Source organism: Adelges cooleyi, unplaced genomic scaffold (genome assembly GCF_023614345.1).
Source record: "Adelges cooleyi isolate 19-005CV unplaced genomic scaffold, UGA_ACOO_1.1 ACOO_flye_CR_arks_rails_tigmint_CR_PRNA_381, whole genome shotgun sequence".
NCBI classification, from domain to species: domain Eukaryota; kingdom Metazoa; phylum Arthropoda; class Insecta; order Hemiptera; family Adelgidae; genus Adelges; species Adelges cooleyi.
In genome coordinates this window covers 724,511-744,823 of record NW_026096058.1, presented here as the reverse complement: position 1 = coordinate 744,823, position 20,313 = coordinate 724,511, and the positions used below count along the sequence as shown (strand labels likewise).

At 32.1% G+C, this 20,313-nt stretch overlaps 1 protein-coding gene across 2 annotated transcripts; it reads left to right on the top strand.

Annotated features, from left to right (window-relative positions):
• Nucleotides 1-255: 255 nt before the first annotated feature.
• LOC126841295 (cationic amino acid transporter 3) lies at nt 256-20,105 on the top strand. 2 transcript variants are annotated; one of them, XM_050577664.1, is made up of 12 exons: nt 256-970; nt 13,791-14,025; nt 14,109-14,237; nt 15,204-15,359; nt 17,026-17,130; nt 17,210-17,365; nt 17,458-17,582; nt 17,749-17,846; nt 17,922-18,061; nt 18,159-18,434; nt 19,104-19,267; nt 19,347-20,104. In XM_050577664.1, the coding sequence occupies exons 1-12, from the start codon at nt 947-949 to the stop codon at nt 19,581-19,583; spliced, it is 1,845 nt and encodes a 614-aa protein (XP_050433621.1). In that variant the 5' UTR covers nt 256-946; the 3' UTR covers nt 19,584-20,104. The 2 variants fall into 2 exon arrangements, with proteins under 2 accessions (XP_050433621.1, XP_050433620.1); XM_050577663.1 differs by lacking the exon at nt 256-970 and adding an exon at nt 11,460-11,763 and having other exon boundaries at nt 19,347-20,105.
• Nucleotides 20,106-20,313: the final 208 nt, after the last annotated feature.

The following is a 20,313-nucleotide window of genomic DNA, read 5'->3' as shown; positions in this document are numbered from 1 at the left end:
AACTTAACCGGATTATCGAATACGCCGGTAAGCTGTGTAATTATAGTATACATTATTATATATATTTTTTTTTTTTTTTGGTCTGAAAACGACGTCTTGTGTTATTTTCGCTTTGACAGCCGACAATGGACGGTCGTCGCACTGACCCTTATAATAATAATAATATAAGTAGTTAACGGCATGCATTGCTGTCGCTCACCTGGAGCGCTAGACGGTGTACGGGGAGTGTAAAATATAAACGACACGCGCCTCGTGTACAGAGCTTATTCCGTATCGGTCCGATTAGCGCGTTCACGCATAGAAAACTTTTTGAGCAAATAAACGCTGAAAAATACAAATAAATAAACAGTATACAATAAAGATTTTTTCGAAACTAAAGGTTAGGTTACACAACACAGCGGCGCCTAATACGGATCGTACGGTCACAAACGTTTTGTTCGCGTTAACGTTTTTTTTTATTATTATTATTTAGTTCAGTATTATTATCGTTAGGTACCGCCGTCGAGTATTTTTTTTTTTTTGATATAAAACCAACAAAATAAAAAAAACCGTCGAATCAAAACAAAATCGGCTGCATGAACCAGCTGAGCGTCTTGTTGCTCGAAGTTCTCCTCTCGCTGTGGATGTTCAAGTTCTTTCACAACAAAGGCTGCAGCAGCGTGCGTTTCCCGGCCGGCGGCACGTTCCAAGGATAACGCGACAGTCGATTATTAATTGTTTTATCCTATAAAATTCTTTAAATTTCTATTCGGCCACCAAACCAACCAACCAACCAACCAACCACCAGCAACAGCTGCAGCTGTTGTACCGCCGGCCTATATATTATACAACGTCTGGAACGTCTTGATCTATTTCCGTTGTCGGTCACGTGATAACCGTAACGTCTCGATCTGCCGTCCCCTGGCGGTGTAGATCTTCTGTGCAAAATCCGACCGATCTAAGAGAAATGGACGGATCGTGGTGGAATTCGGTAAGTGATGGCCAATTTTTCCTATTTTGCTTTTTACCCGTTTTTTTTTTTTTTGCTAACACCGCCCCTCCCTCTCCGCCGTTCCTCCCTTATCTCGGCGGCAACGTTTACGGTGGATTCCGTCCACGTCGGTTATGCAATTATTGCCTCTGTGTCGATAGCTTCTTGAAACGGTCCAAAGCAAACCCACAATACACAATATGTATTATCATTATCTAATCGCTGGCATTCGAAATCAAGTGGCCTTTCTTAGATAGACAGACTGTTAAAATATGTCTGGTTAACGAATAATATTATCTATTATTATACACAAGTGTGCAATTCGTCGTTTGAGCACATCGCGAAAGGTGTATTGTCAATAAATACACATAACATTATAGTTTGTACCGTACTTTTAAAAGGTCTTAAAACCGGCGAGACAGTCATTTTAGCCGGTTGTCACAAGCTGCTGACATACCCATTTATTTTTTCATGGAATGTCCTAATTTAGCGGATCTCTACTAAAAGTCGGATGTATAAAATATAAAATTGGCATTCAACTATTCGACAATAATGAATAGTTGTGCACTCCGGCGAGGAAAAAGTTAAAAATAATTGTTCTCCGCAAGATTTATAGGTGCTGTTTGAAAAATAAATTCGATATTATTTGTCTGTAAAGTGTGTTGCAGCTCTATTTAGTAATTTGAACTGTGGGCTTTACCAGTGACCCACTTGTGTACTTAAAAAAAAAATGTTACATAACAGTTTAGGAAAACGTATTTTTTCTCTATAATAAAGTGCACACCCACATAAAGTCAGCAGAAATGGCTTATTAGGGAAATAACAAAATATAGGTGTGCTTATTTATTCAATTAATTGTCCATGTGTAATACATCTCAAAGGTTTTATACTTTAGACAAACACAATTTTGTGTAAGTGGAAAAATTACTTTATGCGGTATTCCCTAGATTTCATTTCCTTATAATGTACAAAACCTAACCAAGGACTTCTTACGCAGATGAGCGGTTTTCCTCTTAACAAATTTAATTAATTTCGCCACTCATATATAAAACGCAGACTAGCAAATTAAAAACGTTCTGTAAGAATTCAATTGTATTATGCATGCATTTACATCTAATCAAACGGTATTCATAAATGGCATATAATATTTTCGCCGTCAATAGAGCAATCTCAAGTATAGTCAAGTCCTACGCTGGCAATACTGTTTACGTGGGTTCAGATAGATTAGCTGATAGTTTCTTAGGGTGCCTGCTGCCTAGTTTCAATATGGTTTTCACGAGAATGACGTTGTAGTCTTGTAAAAAAATTGTATCTGTTCAATAACTCCTTAACTTAGATAAATTAAGTAATTCAAAATGAACAAATAAATGTTATTAACTATTAAGCTTATTATTTTTAGTCTACGATTTTTGATATGTATTGGTGGACATTTTCAAAATGTTCTTGTAGTAACTGGACTTGAGACATTCTGTGTTTAATAATACAATAATTGATCTATTTGGAAATGTAGACATACCTAATAAATCATTTTATTATATTCATGTATTACATAGTTTTGGCCATTAAGTTTAATTTTAAAATAGTATTTGTAATCTATTTGCCATCGACATTGAGCGCTTGGGAAGTTCATGTCCTTCTAAAGCTAACAAAAAATGCCAGCAACCAATAAGACATAGTCTTCAAGTAACGTTTAGTTTTTACAGAAATTTATGCTTTGCACACTGAACAACTATAATTGTACACATAATATTATTATTCTAGTTATACATTCACCTATAACTTATAAGTATTGTGTAACACAAGCTTAGTGAAAAAAAAGAAACATGAATGTGACAGTTCTTTTAAAAAAAAATATATATGTAATATACTTATGCACATCTCAATGCACTCTGTTTTATCTAGTGAAAACTCGTTTGCGTACAAGATCAAAATATGTTTGCCGATTGTAGGATAATTCCTTTGCGCACATTGTTATCTTATATTTATTATTTCGGGTTAGGTTAGGTCTACACAATTGACTGGGGTTTCCGTTTTCTGCCTAAATGACTCACGACCGTTATCATCATATTTGTTTTCCGCTATGTCTGTTAACGGTATTACTGACTTCAGTAAAACTTAAAAGTTTAGCTCACAAATTGTCCAAACACTAATCAGTAAAGTACTGCCAACTTTTCCGGCATTGTAAAAGTTCAAATGTGTTTTGAGTACTGTTCCATTGTTTGGTGTTCCTGGCAATAATTTTTAATGGATAAGCTGACATTTTTTAGGATTGCTAAAGCTTTTATTTAAACCACAGTTAGTTAATAGGGGTTTTTTAATGAGGCGGCTATAGGTGCATTCGGATGGTTGTCTGAAGTTTAGACTTGTCGCATAAGCGTTTATTAACATAATGATACCTAATAATTAAATAATGTCATATTTTGTTGCATAAAAGTCATTCCTCGCGAATACAAAACAACGGTTATCTATTTTCTTTTGTTAATGTTTCATCATTTAGTTGTAAAAGATAAATGAAAATATTTATAGTCAATAAGCACTTATCTACAATACATCATTTAGGCGAATGTAACAATTAATGACATGCAATTTGTATCGTTAACTACTTAACAACACTCGTTGCATGTTCATTTAAACCTTTTATTACTAATGAAACTATTGCAATTTTTTTTTAACTTGACTTGTCTTATTGAAATGATGTCTGTCAGACAGTGAACATACAATTTTATTATACTTAAATATTTTTGTAACAAGCTTAAAATGTTAGTTTTATAGAAACAAAAACAATGCTATTTATGAAGAAATTTACCTAATTTTGGAGATCACTTTTTAACCTGATGGCTGTGGCCATAGTGGTATAGCGTATAAATAGTAATAACTTCTAAGACCTAAGTAAATATAAGTATAGCGTGTATTTACTTATTTGTATATTTATTTAACAGGAAATTATATTAACCCTGAGTCCACAATATGGACTACCCTAACCGTTGGTGTAAATTGGTATTTGTGTTATTTAAGCAACTATGGTATTGTTAGGAATGAAACTAAAAATCAGAATTTAAAAAAAAAATAATTGTCCAGCCATATAAAATTCGTATTAATATTCATTTTAGACTTAATATATTTTTATAGTTATGTATATTAAAATAAAACAATTTAAAAATTGACAATTGTACATTTTCTTTCAAACATAATCACTATTTATTAAAATTAATTTTTAAAAACGGATACCGGTGCTAGATTACAAATTTAAATAAATAAATTTGTATAGTACCTATTTAAATGTGAGTACTCATAATTCGATTTCCGCTTCCCATGCCATTAAATGCAATTTAAAGATCGAAGGGCGTTATTGAGTCTAAATTAACCTTGAATGGTAATTTGAACTAATATCAGGTTTATAAGCTAATAAGTACAGTTGTTTGATGTATTACTTACACATAGTATATCATTTATTTTATTATATATGTATATAAATAGTATAAAAAAAATCAAATGTTTTTTTAAAAATTACATTGTAAACTAAATTATATTTTTGACTACCAAACAAGTTATTATTTTTGTGTTTTTATAAATAAAGTCTAATAGAAAAAGTATTTTTTAATAATATTTTTTTAATTTATACTTATTTTTTTATAATAAGTATAAATTAAAAAATTAATTTTTTGCGAAACATTTAAATTAAATAGTTTATTTTTTTTTTGGATAAAAGTCACGTTTAAGACAATTTTAATAATAATATAATATATTATGAAATTATTAAAATGTAATCCCACGCTCGTCATAGAATTAATTTATTTTTTAGTCTATTATGTTGTTAAATAATTTGACAAAATATACAGGCAACCCTGGTGCTTAAATGGTTTTATTTGGTATATTTCTTGGCGTTTTGGTGAATGCGTCTTCACCGGCACATGCACTATAGTTTTTAGCTACAACTTAACAAGTACAATTTTAATTGAGCTGGATAATTGGCATACACTGTCAATTTTTAGATATGGTTTTACCCGTACGTTTAACCATGTACAATGTTGATTGAATTGAGTAAATGTACATAACGCAGTAGTGGCTAGGTACTCGTGTATGATGGTAATTTTACAAAAACAAGTAATTATTATTATTTTTTTACGTGTTTTTAATAAAAAATAATATAATAAACCAATTAAAAGTAATTATAGTATTTTTCCAAACAATTTGTTCTACAATCATCTTTGTTGTAGCGTCGCCAGACACTTATATTGGGTAATCTTTTAACAAGTACGTCGTACAGTTGCTATCTGAGCACTTTTTGCTTTAATTTTAAGTTTCAACTAACACTCGTGATCACGGTATAGACCACCCAACTCTGAATCATAAACGATTTTGATAGTGCTCTAAAATCCATGCTTCAAGAAAAGATCATTATGATAACTCCGAACTGGCACAATACATGTATTAATATTGCAAATACTAATCAGTTATTGAGTATTGTATACATCAGTTATAGAGTATTGAATACTTAATACTATAGTCTATATTATTGCAATTATTAGGTAAACAAAATATAGTAAAGCTACCGTCGTCAATTACAACTGTGTTTCAATATCGTTTATGACTTGTGCGCCAATTATAAACATATTATGAAAAGGCTGGAAAATGAAAAAAACCTATCGAGCTGTGGCTATTTTTAGACGCGCGTTTTTAGTGATTATAGGTAATTTCTAATATAATCGTTAGTAGACCAGTAGCAGTTATATCAAACCAAACTTAAGAAGTGGCTATAATTATTGGCAAGTTAATTCTAGTATACCAGGAAAATATTTCCACCAATTAAATCCTATGTTCATGTACAACCAGTTATACACCTTCAAATGATAATTGTACAATTTAATATATTACTCTGGCGGTACTTTGACAGTCGAAAACTAGTCTAAGGAACTTAGAATTTAATCGTTTTGATAATTTTTAAACTAAAAATAAAAATCATACATTGAATAATTAGGATGACGTACGTTGAGCGCATAGTTTAGAATATTAGACGTTGACAAGGTGGGCCAGGGTCAGTCCGTTAGGCGCCAAACATTTTTAAACATTTTTTTTTTTTAATGCTATCATACTCTTGCCAAACGTGTAACATTATTACCGCTGTGATATAAATAATGTTTCGAATTTAGTTCGATGGTAAGTTTATGACTAGTGTATATTTATCAGTAAACATAGGAATTAAACAATTTTAAGTCAATTTAAATACAATCGCATACTACGCCTACAAATGTACATGTAATATACGAGTAGGTATATACTAAAAAAAAATAATAATAAATACAACCGTTAATTGCAATATACCATATAATACATATAGCTGTACATCCTATACAATACATGTTGACATAAGTATAGGTATTATGCGAAATTGATTTTGTAAATCAAGAAAACAAAACAGACCTTGTGCCAGGCGCGATTTTGCAAGCAAACATGCCTCTTTAATTTTCAATGCATCCGTATCAAACCTAAGTATACCTACTTACAATGCTACAATTCCATTTTAGTAAATAAAAAAAAGTCGTGGCAATCCATACGATTGGACTTCACGCTTCATTCGTTTATACACTATATGCCGCCCTATGTGTATTAATCCAAGGTTTTATAAAAATAAACATACCTACTTCTGCAAATGAAACGCACACGCCAATATAATTACCGTTGCTTTATTTTCATGATTATCTGCATTTGATGAACTATTATTGTTTGACAAACCGGTACATTGAACTTCCATCAATACTGAATTTATGTCGTTATTGTGGTAATGAGTTGGTGGCCAGTATTGTATACGAATCGTCAACGATAACCTGTAATTAGCTCTGTTTTATATAAACATTACATTTATGTTTGTCAATAATGATTAATGTGTGGTGTACAATCAAGCTGTTCGCTTTGAGGATTTCCATTTTTATATCATGTTATTACAAAGAGTCCAACCATATTTTTTGTTCAACACAATTAGAGCGCTCTTTTTCCAACTACATTCACCTCACTTGTCAATAGTTTTAAATTTCATTCATTTTTTTTTTTTTTTTTACATTTAAAACAACCGTGAAACGTTAATCAAACACAGATAATCATTTAAAGTGTCGTTTGCATTCAAGGTTGAAAGTTATGTATGTTCAGACTCAAACACTTTAAAACATTATTAAATATCGCAAAAAGAGGGGAAGCAGTCTAGTAAACTTCTACACTCCCGATAGCGCTATAAGTGATTATAAGCTGTTATAACTTGATAATTATAAACTTTTAATCTGCCGCAGACACTGATTTTTTGTTAAAAAAACATAATATAAAAAATGTTCCGAGATATGTTAATTAGTTTGATAGACGTCTAAAAACTCCCAAAATATTTTTTAGGGTATATTATAATACAAATTGTACATTTATAATTTTATAGATGTCGCACAATTTTTTTTTATCATGTTTGATTTGTTTTTAATTATTTATTATGATACTCGTCTGGTTTAGAATTACAAATTTTTTATAATACTATTTTCAGCAAAATAAAAGTATTAACCGAATTTCTATACATAGTTAAATAACCATACTACATCTCTAAGACTTTTCTTACTGGTGTGACCTATATGATGGGTTTAACTAAATATTAGGATGACTTTACCATAAATCAAAACTTCCATGAAATTTATGGACTTTTCGTTGTATTGTTCAATGATGAATTATTGTGGTGTAAATACCACATTTTACACAATCAATTTAAAGTCAATGCCAACATGAAATACATTTGTTTTTTTTATATATATATACTTTTACATAGCTAGTTGGTCTTAAAATTGTTTTCGATCAAAACGAATGTGTATAATGCGTTAATTTCAAATATGTTAATTTAAAATATGAATAATTCTTCTATGAAATTCTGTTCTTCACTATTTTTGTTAATAAAAAAATAATAAACCGGTCATGGTTGTATGATTGTATTTTTTTTTTCAAGTGGACGTGATTCTAATAATTATTATGAACTCACAGATCGTTTACTTAATATTTTTCTTTGCCAACACAAATTATGGGAATTTCTGTTACATCCAAAATAATCAGACCGGACGTTAAGAAATAAATAATATCACTAAATGATTACCGATTTTGGTTAAGTATTAGCAAATCACAATTTTAATAAGAATAAAATAAAACATAATAATAATGTATAATTAAATGTAAATTGGCAAATGTTAATTACTATCAATGTACAACTTATATCATTTGTTATGGTTTTGAAAATTAACATAATTATAGTTTATAACCGTTGGTAATTTATCATTTAACATTACCTTGTTATAATAAAGGTCAGCGTTTAAAAATACATAAGAGTTGCATTTGTTTATAAATTATCTGTTTACATAGTTATCGTTTAAAGTTTTTTATAATTATAAAAAAAAACTGAACAATTGTATTTAATAGGTACTACGTTTTGTTGCAAATGAAAACGAAAATAAAAGTGTATAATATTTTATACCAAGCCCAAGTACGTTTTAACGTTAATTTCGGGTCCGCTTAATGTATTGAGGACATAATGATAATAACGTTTATAAATGTGGAAATAGTACATGGCCGTGTTACCTACCTATTTAATCACACTTCGAAGTCTGTGTATTCCAAGAAAGCTATTTGCTGATGATACTATTATATGTATTTATGTATAATGTAAAATCATAACGATTGCGCCATGCTTTCCATTCAGAAGATTACTACAACATAGCAGTCGTAGAAAATAGAATTATTGCAGTGTCGTTAATATAATATCATAGTATTAATAGTGGTCTAGAAATAATCTGCCAGGACTGTGGTTCTTTAAAAATATTCTACACGTGTAAGCTGGTTCGTCGGCAAAAATTATAATAATATTATCAACCGGCTTTTGGCATCAAAGCCATAGACGTTAACTGGGCTGTGATTGTGTAAACGATTCGTCTAGACTAGACACAGTGACACAATATTTGTTATGACCTGCTTGGGTGCGATAATATTGTTAATTTCACCGACCAAAGTCGCTGGATGTGGTTAAAATTCTAATGAAATAATACTCCAAGTAGGTAGATAGATACTTCCTAAAACGATTAAAACTATATTACTTGTACTGTATTATAATATCAGTTTACAGTCTGTTTGCTTTTTACAATATCGGTTATTTTTTCTCGGATTAATAATGTAATCATTTTCGTGACGTTTAACAACCGTTTGTTTTTCTTTTTACAAAAAACAAAATTGATAATATTTTCGTGGATGTAAATATTTCCGTTTTATCGGAGTTAACAATTTTTTTTTTAAATTCTCACTCGAGCGTGAAGTACTCAGAATTGTTCATCGATTGACCACCACATTAATATGATAATAATTCCAAAGGCTTTTAACATAGTAGTGGAGTTGTATGTGTGTGTGTGTGTGAGACACATCCATAACGGGCGCCTGTGTTTCTCGACCTAAAATATAAAACGCGAGCTTATTACAAGTTTTTGTTTTTATGTTTTTCGAAGCTATGAAAGCTACCTAAAAGGGCACAACCCTCTGTATCTCGGCCAAATCAATATTATACACACTGGCACAACTCAACACAATTAAGTATTAACGGTCAACAGCTGTCGATAGTCGCGATCATCGACACAAAAAAAAAAACACTGTTATGCGTGTGTCAACAGCTAAAGAATATTATAGACTATGGTCGTTGGTCACCGACCCCTGTCGGCTGACCTGCAATTGTACTACCTAGTTGTCGACTGATATTTAACCACAAGAATTATTTCACTATAAGTACTAATTACCTATTTCCAGGTTATATATATATAATCAACTAGATTGCTAACTAGTGATAAGAATGGAAGTCGACGTCCGCAATTTTTGTGGGATTTATGCGTGTATAGAATAATATTATATATTTTTGTGTTTCTGTATTATCAATTTAACTTGTAGTTGTGATAAACATATTTTCATGTGATAAGGTTCTCAATTCCCACAAAGATGCCGGAAAATGGTAACTTCAATTGTCTCTATTGGCGGCATGTACACTTGACAATCTAGTTTATTATATAACTAGTTATATCTGTGCTTGTATAAATTACTTATGCAGGCTGATTAAAGAACAGTTAGTACGATTTAGCTTGTACAATAATATTGTAGAATATCTGCACAATAATGTATACTAATTCATGCGGTTACACTGATATCTTCGCCAGTATCTAATCTGTCCTTTTAAACATTTTCTTTGTTTTCGACCGAGTGAACTATCAGCTGTTATCGTATATTATGTGAAAAAAAACCAAAAATCCCATAATAACCGTCTGATTTCAACAGAAAGAAATATATATTTATTACAATCAATATTATAAACCAATTAAAAACATTTTGTACGTTATGTTAAAACTATTTTATTATTTTACTCGAATCAAATGGGTTTTAAAGAAGTTTGTGACTAATAGTTTTTAAATAAACTATTTATAGTACTCGTGTAAAAATAAATAATAAAATAAGTTATGTGATAATTATAATTGCCAAATAAAAATGCACTAAAGATAATCTATAAGTGGTAAATTTAAAACCCAGACTATTTAAGTACACTCAACACACTCGACACTTTTGATGGACTTCTGTAAGTCGGCTTAGTTACTCGTTCTCAAGTCCTACGGGCATGTTTTTTACATGTTTGAGAAATGATAAAACAAATTTGATTTCAAACTAATATAACTCTTTTCTACTCCGAAAATCGGGCGAAATTTCGACCTACACAAATAGAAAAGTGTTAATTATTATTATATATTTTGTTTTGCGACCGATTGATTTTGCAGTTATTTCAATCACTAAACGTCTAAGGTTTATAATAAAATAGTAACAAAGTGTGCGATGAGCGACAAGGGTATCATTTGTTTAGCAAATTGCTTGGCGCTTCACACTCGTAGTACATTGGCGCTGTCTATGGTTTTTTTTCGTCTAATTAATTGGCAGACCAATTATCAATTAAGAATTAATAAAATGCATTTGGAATTTTTTAATTTTGGCGAACGGATTTCTTTTTTTTTTTTTGCCGCTCGACAATAAAGTTAATTAAATTCAATGTAATTGCATTGGCGGCAATCTAACAGCGGCCGACGGCGTGTCGTGATTAATAATAATATATTATAATCAGCTATACAACGATATTTGATAACAGCAATGATAAACAGTTAAATGAAACATGGTAAATTAGTTTGTCTCCGGACGTTATTCCAACGCAATCGATGTGCTACCGAGACAAATCTGCGTTCAAGGACAACGTGCACGTGATAAGACAATAATTATCATTTTTACTTTTTTTAATAGTAAACACGAGAGTTTACGTGGAGCAATGTGATAATAATAATGAATAACTTATCGACCAGCGATTACGTTATTATTACAAATCGGTCGATAGCACGTGATTAAAACTGATTTTTTTAAGGAAAATTTCATAATATCAGCCGACCGGCAGACCGCAGTAGTAGTTCACATCCGACCCGAATCCGACGTCAACACACACTAAGGTTACCAGCGGGTTTTCTTGCTGTATCGCGCACAAGTGTTGTTATTTTCTTACAAAACCACAATTAGATTTGTATTGTTATCGAAAAAAAAAAAACAATGCTAAAAATAACATCATGTGTCTTTCAATAGGGAAACGCCGCCATCCGTTTCCCTACTCTGCCCCGTGTCGTTGCAATAATAATTATCATTCCAAACAAGCTCTGAAAAGTTAACACACCGACCACAGATCGATCATGCCTGCCAACTACGGATCTTGTACCATATCGGAGGTAAATAATAGACTCTCCATTAACAGCCACAATACCTGATATTTTAGGTACCTATGTATACTACATATGCGTTTGTTGTTGTTGAGTTTACAAGCTCTTAAGATTTAACGAGCAACGCCGGTATATAACCTTGTTACGATTTTCTAGGAAACATCATTATAATAATTAAAAATTGCTACCGTCGTAAAACCACATAACTGTTGACTTTATATAGGAAAATTACAAAATTAAATGTTTGAAGTCTGTCAGACAGCGATAAAAAAACCTAACAAATATATTTTCAAAACATTCCTAAACATTTTTCACAATATATTTTTCGCCTGTGGCCGAGTGTCGTACCGGCCACGGTGTTAATAACTTAATAAACAGTACATAATATTATATGTGTGTAAGTGTGACTAGCTGAGAAAGTCTTGTAAGTTATACTTAAAAATATATTTTATTTTAGTACGAATGATCGGCTAAAAGAGTTGTTAAAAAAAAAAAATCGCTAATGATATTATTTATTATTAATTTAAGGGGACCGTAGTATAACTAGATTATTGCAAACAAAGATTGATAATGCTTTTATGTTATCTGAAAAATATGTTATTTAATGATTATATTCTACTAGTAAGGTAGGTATCACGTGACTTGTTAGCTCTAAGACTATATACTAGATTATAGTATACCTACCTGTTCACGATATTAAGAGGACGCCACCATACGTATGTTATTTTAAGTGTAAAACTAGGTTATTTATTAAGCTGCTAGGTTTTAAAAAAAATATTGCCTTAATCGAACCGCTTGATAAGTCCACTGTCGAATAGTTTAACAAGCGTGACGTCAATCTTAAATAATAATGATTAAATTCGACAGGTATCCGTTGTAGTTTCTTGAGCATGTTAATTCTGATAAAACATTCTCTAAGCATATACTTAACAAGTTTATCAAGTTTGGCAATAGATAGCGAATAAATTTAAATTTATAATTATTAAGTAACTCAAAAAAAGTTATCAATATTAATATAGGCATTATATTTTATGTTTATGAAAATATTGAAAACGTTAAATGTGTTAAAGCTTTTCAGGGTTTTAATAATTAAATAGATTATTATGTTATTTTATAACATTTAAGTTGTAACGCCGATAATTATTTTACTTTTTAACTAATAGGTTTGTAGTTTCTAGTATTTATTCGAATGACTCATATTAGGAACTGAAATCGTAAAATAAAAATAAAAATGTAAGTTTGATCTAATTAAAAATGTTAAAAATCGAATTTATTTTAATATAGTAAACACATTATTATTAGATTATGTTATATTTTTAATTAAAACTTAGTTTCCACTGACTACTCACTAGATAGTATTACTTTAATATGAATTTATTCGGTACTTCAACGTGACATGAAAATGCTCTTTCGTGGTTGCAGACTCGACTGAAAAACTTTTTTAAAAATACTTCTCAAAATAATAAAAACAATTTAAAAAAATTCTTTTCACCGTAACAGGCATGCAGTGTAATTTTCAAAAAAAAATCGGAGGGTTCATTCAAACGCTGGTTCATATTTAGCGTTTTGGCCCATATATATATATATATATATATATAATACAGGGTCTAATAAGAAATAAATACATTTTTTTTCATGTTGTTTTTATACAATGTGATTTTAATTTTTCACATTTGTTTTTGTTTTTACCCCCTCCCAACTTAATTCTTATGATAGCAACTTTTGAAACTTAAATGACAACGCAATTAATTAACTTTTTTAATTTAGAATAATGTACTAACAATTTTTACTGGTTTATAATTATTAGTTTTGGACAACTATTTTTAAAGTTATAAGTGTTTAAAAGTTATGATCGGAGGGAAAGTGCTGTTGGGAAATGCGCGCGGATAAAAATAATACTACACTCCACCTTTCCTCCCGTCTTGAAACTTCAATGTTCAGCAAAATGATCAGCGCTAATCCTTTTAAACGGGCAACCGCATTGTCGCCTCTGTGTACCGAAATGTGTGCTAATCGTTTGTACATGGTAATTTCAGAAAGAGAGCTTGGTACAAGTAATATCCAGGCGGAAAAGTGACGATGGGGACCAGCTCATGACGGGCAACGACAAACTGGCCCGCGTGCTCAATCTGATGGACCTGACCGCTCTGGGCGTGGGCTCTACCCTGGGCGTTGGCGTGTACGTGCTGGCGGGTGCCGTGGCCAAGCTGGACGCTGGTCCGGCGGTGGTCTTGTCGTTTATCATGGCCGCTGTGGCGTCTGCGTTCGCGGGTAGGTACATTATTCAGAAACGGTTATCTGGTTGTAAGTTTGTCTGGGTCCGTCTAATTCGGTAAGACGCGTTTTATTTTTAGGCCTATGTTACGCCGAGTTTGCGGCTCGGGTGCCAAAAGCCGGGTCGGCCTATGTGTACAGTTATGTAGGCGTCGGCGAATTCGTCGCGTTCGTCATCGGTTGGAATCTGATACTCGAGTACATAATCGGTGAGTAGTCTTTATTTTGATTTTTTGAATGCACTTTGTTATTAGCCGCTGAAAACGTTTACAGACAGGCCAGACTACTATAATTATGTAATAATAATAGTCAATTACCAATTAGGGCCCGGACTGAACGAGTCTCGCCAAATTTGTTTTTAATTCGGATGCGTTTGAGATCTACATAATTAATTTGCTGTGTGTACATATATTAGTATATACTGTCTTCGTGATGTCCATAATGACTTCATAGCGTGAATAAATAAACATAAACTAAAGAATGTCCGAAAAGAAAAATTACAAAATTGCAATAATCTAAAAATATATCAATGTCTTACGTTAAAGAAATCACGCTGTACAATAGTATACATTGATTATAGATCTAGGTAATGGTAAAAAAATATTAATTTTTTAATTTTTTCTAAGGGACCACAATATCATGTTAACGATCTATTGGAAGATGCTATTAAAAAAAAACCAAATTTTAATTATAAAACATGAAGTTTAATAAAAAAACACCCAACTATAGTTAGGCTTAAGAAATAAATATTGATCAATTGATAAACCAGTCACTATAGATTTATCGTTTAGTTTCATAGATAGCATAACATATAAGTAATTTATACTAATATTACTATTTACGAACAAAAATTATACTTAAATGATAATATTTTAACATACAAAACGTTGCACAAGTACATAGTACGTTTTTTTTTTAACAAAGAAGAGCGATTTAAGTAATTTAAGCATTAAGACGAGCATTACTCTCACGTGTATTTAAACTGATTGCAGATTAAATAAATTCTTTATAAGTAAACACCAGATTAGATTCGTTAGTTTCGATGCAAGACATTTTATCGCTGACATACCAAAACATTAAACATAGTAGCCTAATTTCCCTTATAATTACTTATGATAAAAAAACGAATGAATCAATATAACCGTTTATTCTATTTTTTTTTTTTTTTTTTGAAGGCACGGCAAGCGTGGCGAAGGGCCTAAGTAATTACGTAGACGCACTAATAGGATACCAAATGAAAAATGCAATGATCAACTTGTTTCCAATTAATATCAGCTTTATGGCACCATATCCAGACTTTTTGGCATTCAGTATTGTTCTACTACTGTCAAGTAAGTATTTGAATTCTAACGGTCTTTGTTTCAAAATATATTATGTTTATTTATAATATATTATTATATTCTCTTTTTTTTTTTTTTTTTTTATTAAAATAAAACAATATTTACAACCTGTATACAATAAAACAATAGGTAAAAGAGCTGAAATAGAAACTAGACAAGACGACGTGAAAAAAGGGAGCGTCCATTAACACTACTTCCAATTAGGAATTTAAATTTTCAGTTTAAGGGATTAGTACTTTTTCATATATTTTTTTTAAATTGTATGTTAAGTGGCGTGGCCAGTTCCGTTTTAGTCGGCGAGGAGGATTTTCGGGAATTGTGAGAGAAGCTAGCTTATATATAAGAGGATTAGAGTGGTTGAGAGCGTTTGTATGGAATTTTTTATAGTGGTAGGAAGCAAGGGATGTTAGCATTGGTATGTTGAGGTCATTGTGTAGGGTTCGGTTACTTACATACCAGGGGGCGTTTGTGATGAGACGTAGGCTTATTGATTGAAAAGATTGAAGGATGTTTAAATTAGAGATTTTAGTAGTTCCCCAGACTTGAATACCGTAGGTCGTTGCTGGACGTAAGAGTTGTTTGTAAATTAATATTTTGTTATTTAGCGAAGTTTTTGATTTAAGGAGATGTCTAAGCTTGTGAAGTGTAAGGTTTAGCGATTTTCTTTTGGTCTTAATATGGGTTGCCCAAGTAAGACTCTTATCCAGGTGAACACCTAGGTATTTCACAGAGTCATCTATGGGAAGAGCTTGATTATTTAGGAAGAGAGGGGGTATGTTTTTAGGTCTAAGAGTGAAGGTTATGTGGGTGGATTTAGTTTCATTAATTTTTATTCTCCATATGTTGTACCACTCTTGAAGTTTTAGCAGGTGTTCTTGGAGGTTTTCAGTTGCAGAGAGAATGTCAGAGCTAGAAGAGGTAATTGCCGTGTCATCGGCAAAAGTGGCTAGGTTAGTATAGTTGGATTGTGGTAGGTCAGCTGTATAAAGATTATATAGGGTCGGAGCTAAAATACTGCCTTGGGGTACGCCAGCTCCTATAGGGTGGGTATTGGAGAGTTCATCTACGCATCTTACCACGAAAGTTCGATTTGTGAGAAAGGATTTCAAAGTGAGAAATAGAGGGGATGGAAGAAAGAGAAGTTTAAACAAGAGTCCATCGTGCCAGACACGGTCAAAAGCCTGAGCGACATCAAGGAACACTCCTGAGCAAAATTGTTTTTGTTCAAGGGATGTGGATATATTATCAACTAGTCTGTGTATTTGATGTATCGCAGAGTGCTTAATTCTAAAGCCAAATTGGGCGTTGGGATGATTTTTTTTCCATTGATTAATGGATTTAGTCTTCTTAAAATTATTTTTTCCAGGGTTTTAGAGAAAGTAGGGAGCAGACTAATAGGACAACAGTGTCCAACAATCTTTTCACTATGATATCCAAACTTCAGTTCAAAAATTGTTCGTCGATTTAGCATTCAAACATAATTATAAAATAATATTAATGTGACTTATTATGCTCCAGAAAGAGATATAGACAAATTTTATTTTGCAACTCGTAGACAATATGGATTTTAAAGCAAATTAAAGTTTATGTATTTTGTTGTAGGTTTAATATTTTTTACAATTAACGAGATACTTATGTTAATATTTTTGTGTTACAGTTTTATTAGCATGGGGTGTTCGTGAGTCTACAATCATCAACAACATTTTTACCGTAGTTAATTTGTTGACAGTGGGCACCGTCGTTGTTACAGGTTTATTCAAAAGTAAGTTGTAAACTGTCGGTCCGATTATGAACTTAAAATACTTATTATCTCCCAACGTATTGATTTTGTTCGCCAACAGTTAACGTTTATAACTGGAATATCCCTAAGCAAAATATTCCAAAAGGAGTGAAAGGCGGGGAAGGCGGATTTATGCCTTTCGGTTGGGCTGGTGTTACCGCAGGTGCCGCCAAATGTTTCTACGGCTTCATCGGTTTCGATACCGTTGCCACCACAGGTCAGTTTTTATTTGTTTAACACAACAATACAATAATGCCTACCCGATAAACACACCGAATTTTATAATTTGAATTTTTGTTCTCCCTTTAGGCGAAGAAGCGAAGAAACCAAAACGTGACATTCCATTAGCCATTGTTCTATCGTTGTCAATCATTACATTAGCCTACTGTTGCGTTAGTACGGTATTAACTCTGATGTGGCCGTATTATGATCAGGTAATATGAAACAATGTTGGCAGATTCACGTACTTATCCAATTTTCAAGCTACGTCTGTACTTTATTGATCTGAATTTGGATGGATAGTTTGCATGTTTTAAAACCATTAGCTTCTATTAGGTTTTTATAAAAAATAAACGTTTCCTTCTGGTTGTTTTTTAATAGGATCCCGACGCACCTTTCCCTTATGTGTACGACCACGTCGGTTGGCCAACTGTCAAATGGATTGTGTCAATTGGCGCTATATTTGCTTTGTGCACGAGGTAAGCAAACTTATAATACTTCAACACTTCCGTGGTCGTACATAAATCGAATATTGTCTTATACGGTTTTCACAGTTTAATAGGTACCATGTTTCCTTTGCCGAGAATTTTGTACGCCATGTCTTGCGACGGTTTGTTATTCAACATGTTCTCGGATATCCATCCGAAATCCCAAACGCCTCTGTTGGCCACCATCTTGTCTGGTATTTTAGCCGGTAAATATATTCATGTATAAAACGCCAGCAAGTTGAATGCGATTTAATTATTACATTGGAGGTTTGAAATAAGACATTTTTTTTTTTATAATTGCAGGTATCATGGCGGCGGTGTTCAATCTCGAACAATTGATAGATATGATGTCTATTGGGACTCTGTTGGCGTACACCATAGTATGTATTTGTGTGCTGATCCTGCGGTATAAGGAGAGCACGTCCGTCGATTTCGTTATCCCAGCAGAAAATGACAAAGGTAGCGACCGACCGGTTGTGTCGGTCGTGAAAGTTTTAGTCAAGTTCTTTAATTTTTCCAACACTAAGTACCCAAACGAAGAGACGGAATACATATCCACGGCGAACACGCTGTGTTACAGTAGGTACCAATTGTGTAATTGTACTTAGAGATTTACAAATTTGTAAGACCATTCATTTTACACCTTTATCGTAGAGTGAAAAGCCGAGTAAAACAATATTATATTTTTTGTGTGACCTACCCTAACTCCTCTAACCCTGACCCGGTGGTAGATTTTTAAACAGCCAACTTAGGTAAGTATACGGGTGGCAGATGTGCCTCGTTCTGTGTCCCCCTGGTCGGAAGTAAGACAACTACCATAGGAAAACAGACTTTAACTTCAGGCCAAGTAACAGACATTTTGATTATTATACGGCTGTTTTGATATGTACGTATAATGTTATTTATGAGTAGTAAATACACGGGTTTTATTTGTTGGCAACGGTGTGTATTATTTTAATTAAATTTCGGTATTTACTTAGCTCTCATAATATAATATCACATAATTTACTGGCGACCGGTCAGAAAGTAGATACTATGTTTTGAAATGCACAGCTAGTTTATACATGTACCCTGCAGGGAGGTTACACAAAAATAACAAATTATTTAGGAGAGTGGTGGTAGACAACAAACAAAAAAATAGATTATACAGAAAAAATGTTCGAATAAAAATCTCTATTTACATTTTTATTATTCTGCACTTATTGTTAATGACGTTGCTGTGTGTTAACTTGTTGTGTTATTGTGTAGTCGCCGTTTCAACGCTATTTTGTTTCTCCGTCGTACAACAAGAAGAATCAAAACATAGCAATAACTTGTTTCGGTACACAAGTATGTTCTTGGGCGGTTGGCTTTTACTGATCATGCTATCGCTGTCCAGACAACCACAGTCGAAAAAAGAACTTTCGTTTAAAGTATGTAGTAGAGTTGACGAATATTGTGTTTCCCGAGTCTGGTAGCTTATAATATTGTATACCTATTCGTGTTCCACAGGTGCCTCTAGTTCCTCTAATTCCGTGCGTGAGCATCGTCTTAAACGTTTATCTGATGATGAAGTTGGACGTTCAGACGTGGGTGCGTTTCGGCATTTGGCTGTTCCTAGGTCTAGTCATTTATGTGTTTTACAGTCTGGACCACAGTGTCGAAGGACTTAAACAGAGACGAGAATTTAATAACAAAAAGGCTGCTCGTCCGGCGGACAGTCGGATTGTAATTACAGAGAAAATGTAATATTTTTTTCAACCTTTCTTCTTTTATTCTTTAAACGTCAAAAAAATGATTTCGAGAGTCAGAACATTCCATATTTCATTTTACGAATGACACAGCGAAATATTCTCGAACATTTATGCTCAACAGTATTACGTTTTGCTCCCTAAACTTCTAATGGGAATGTATATTTTTTGAAAAATATATGTTATTAATTATTAGTTTTTGCATATTGCAAAACCTGACGTTTGTGTTTCCGAGAGTAATGCCATACAAACGTGCTGGGTGTTCTTATTATTGACTAAATTACCTTTTTACATATATATATATATAGATATTTATTTCGCCTTACTTTTTCTATTTTGTGATATTTTGTCTTCATTTTACTTAATATAATGTGTCATTTTATTTATTTTATTATTATAATAATTATGTACTAGTTTTATAATTAGTGAGAACAAGAAAGTCGTGTATTATTTTGTTTTTATATAATGATGATATAACTTTCTCGAACCGTAAAATCTTTACAGACATTTTAACTATAGAAACGATACTTTTTAATAAATCAATTCTCTAATATAGCTATTATTGGTTGTTCATTTTTTTTTTTATAAAATACTTTTATATTGTTTACGTTTCCAGCTTGCGATGCTATATTAAATATTACACGGTAATATTTAGTTTTACATTAGTAAAAGATACACAATAAAAAAATGAACATTATCAAACATGAAAATTAGAACTTATACCAACT

Coding starts and splice junctions, on each gene's coding strand:
- LOC126841295 (XM_050577663.1), top strand. CDS start 11,728: ATGCCTGCCAACTACGGATCTTGTACCATATCGGAG. Junction 17,131..17,209: donor TGTTACAGGTTTATTCAAAA/GTAAGTTGTAAA, acceptor GTTCGCCAACAG/TTAACGTTTATAACTGGAAT. Junction 18,062..18,158: donor CTTGTCTGGTATTTTAGCCG/GTAAATATATTC, acceptor TTATAATTGCAG/GTATCATGGCGGCGGTGTTC.